General features: G+C 54.7%; 1 protein-coding gene across 1 annotated transcript in view; it reads left to right on the top strand.

Moving 5' to 3' along the window:
* The window catches only part of CEP41 (centrosomal protein 41), a 21,513-nt gene that overhangs the window by 17,777 nt on the left and 2,330 nt on the right, over window positions 1–1,406 (top strand). Inside the window, exons 2-4 of the mRNA XM_029965624.1 lie at window positions 19–255; window positions 443–510; window positions 1,209–1,366. Of these exons, the coding sequence (XP_029821484.1) occupies window positions 19–255; window positions 443–510; window positions 1,209–1,366 (463 nt within the window). The remainder of the gene's footprint in view (window positions 1–18; window positions 256–442; window positions 511–1,208; window positions 1,367–1,406) is intronic.

Below are 1,406 nucleotides of genomic sequence, written 5' to 3'. Positions count from 1 at the left end.
ATCCCAGCTCTTCCCAAGCACCTGGAGCTGCTGGAGAGAGGCCCCAAAGTGTTGGGAATGAGCTTTCCCAGCTCCCACCTCACCCTGCCCTTCCCTTCCCCAGCGTGATCAGCGGGGTTGGGGAGATGGACATCGAGAAGGACTCCCCGAAGAAGGAGGACACCCAGGCCAAGGACCTGCCCTATCCAGACTGTCCCTTCCTGCTCCTGGACGTGCGGGATCGGGACGCCTACGACCAGTGTCACATCGTGGGAGGTGAGGGGACACAACTCCACAGTCAGCTCTGCCTGGTGGGACACCTTTGGGACATCCAATCCACCCAGGACTGAGCTCATTTAATCCCTTATTCCCTGGGTTCCCAAGGCTGTAGGACTCCAATAAATCCCTGTTGTATCCCAGCTGTTGGATGATTTATCCCTCTTTTTATTCCCCTCTCCTGCAGCTTATTCCTACCCTATTGCCACGCTGTCCAGGACCATGAATCCATACACAAACAGTATTCTGGAATATGTATCCTTTCTGTGGAAAATGCTGGCACAGGGAAAAAAATGAGAGGGATGTTGGTGGGAAGGGGCTCCCAAAACCAGCTGGATCTTAGCCAAGCAAAATTGGGAATCCCGAGGAAGGTGGGACAGGAGATCCTGGGATCACCTGGGGCGGCTCCGCTGCTGGATTCCAATTCCTCGAGGTTCCTCCTGGCTCCAGAGGGAGCTGGATTTGGCATTTCTTGGGATTTGGGCTGCTGGAAGGCAAAGCCCTCCGTGGGCACCGCTCTCCTGCTGCTGCAGGGATAGATCCATCAAATCCTTTGGCTTCCTGTCAGCACCTTGATGGGGATTGAGGGCAGAAAAAGAGGATTAGGAGGCTGGATTAGGCTGATCATTCCCAGTTGTTGGCTGTTGTGAGGGGGGGGGTGGTAAACAAAGGTGCTTCTTGCTGTTCCCTGTCACCAACCAACCTCTAAACACTGAATCCCGTGGGGATTCAAGTCCCAACCACTGGGAATTCATCAGGAAAAGCCTGAATTCCTCCTCCATCGTTCCTCAGGCAGGGACGATGAACGACGTTTGCAAGTCGTGGAGTCCCTCAGTCCCAAATCCCATTTTTTGGTCCCTTTTTTTTTTTTTTTTTAACCCCATTTTTACTTCCCAAAACGTGTTGCTGTGCCCCTCGAGTCCAGCAGTGCCTCCTTCCTTAGCCATTCCCAGAAAAACGCCCACGGGAAGATCATCATCGTGTACGACAACGACGAGCGCTTGGCCAGCCAGGCAGCCACCACCATGTGTGAGAGGGGCTTCGAGAACCTCTTCATGCTCTCCGGGGGTGAGTGGCCTGGGAACAGCTCCCTGAGAGCTCCTGGGGGTGGGAAGAGCTCCCCGAGAGCTCCTGGGAGTGGGAAGAGCTCC

This window comes from Manacus vitellinus, unplaced genomic scaffold, assembly GCF_001715985.3.
Source record: "Manacus vitellinus isolate BGI_N305 unplaced genomic scaffold, ASM171598v3 scaffold_110_pilon, whole genome shotgun sequence".
Classification (NCBI taxonomy): Eukaryota; Metazoa; Chordata; class Aves; order Passeriformes; family Pipridae; genus Manacus; species Manacus vitellinus.
Note: the sequence above shows the minus strand (reverse complement) of the source record. Positions and strands in the feature narration are given on the sequence as shown.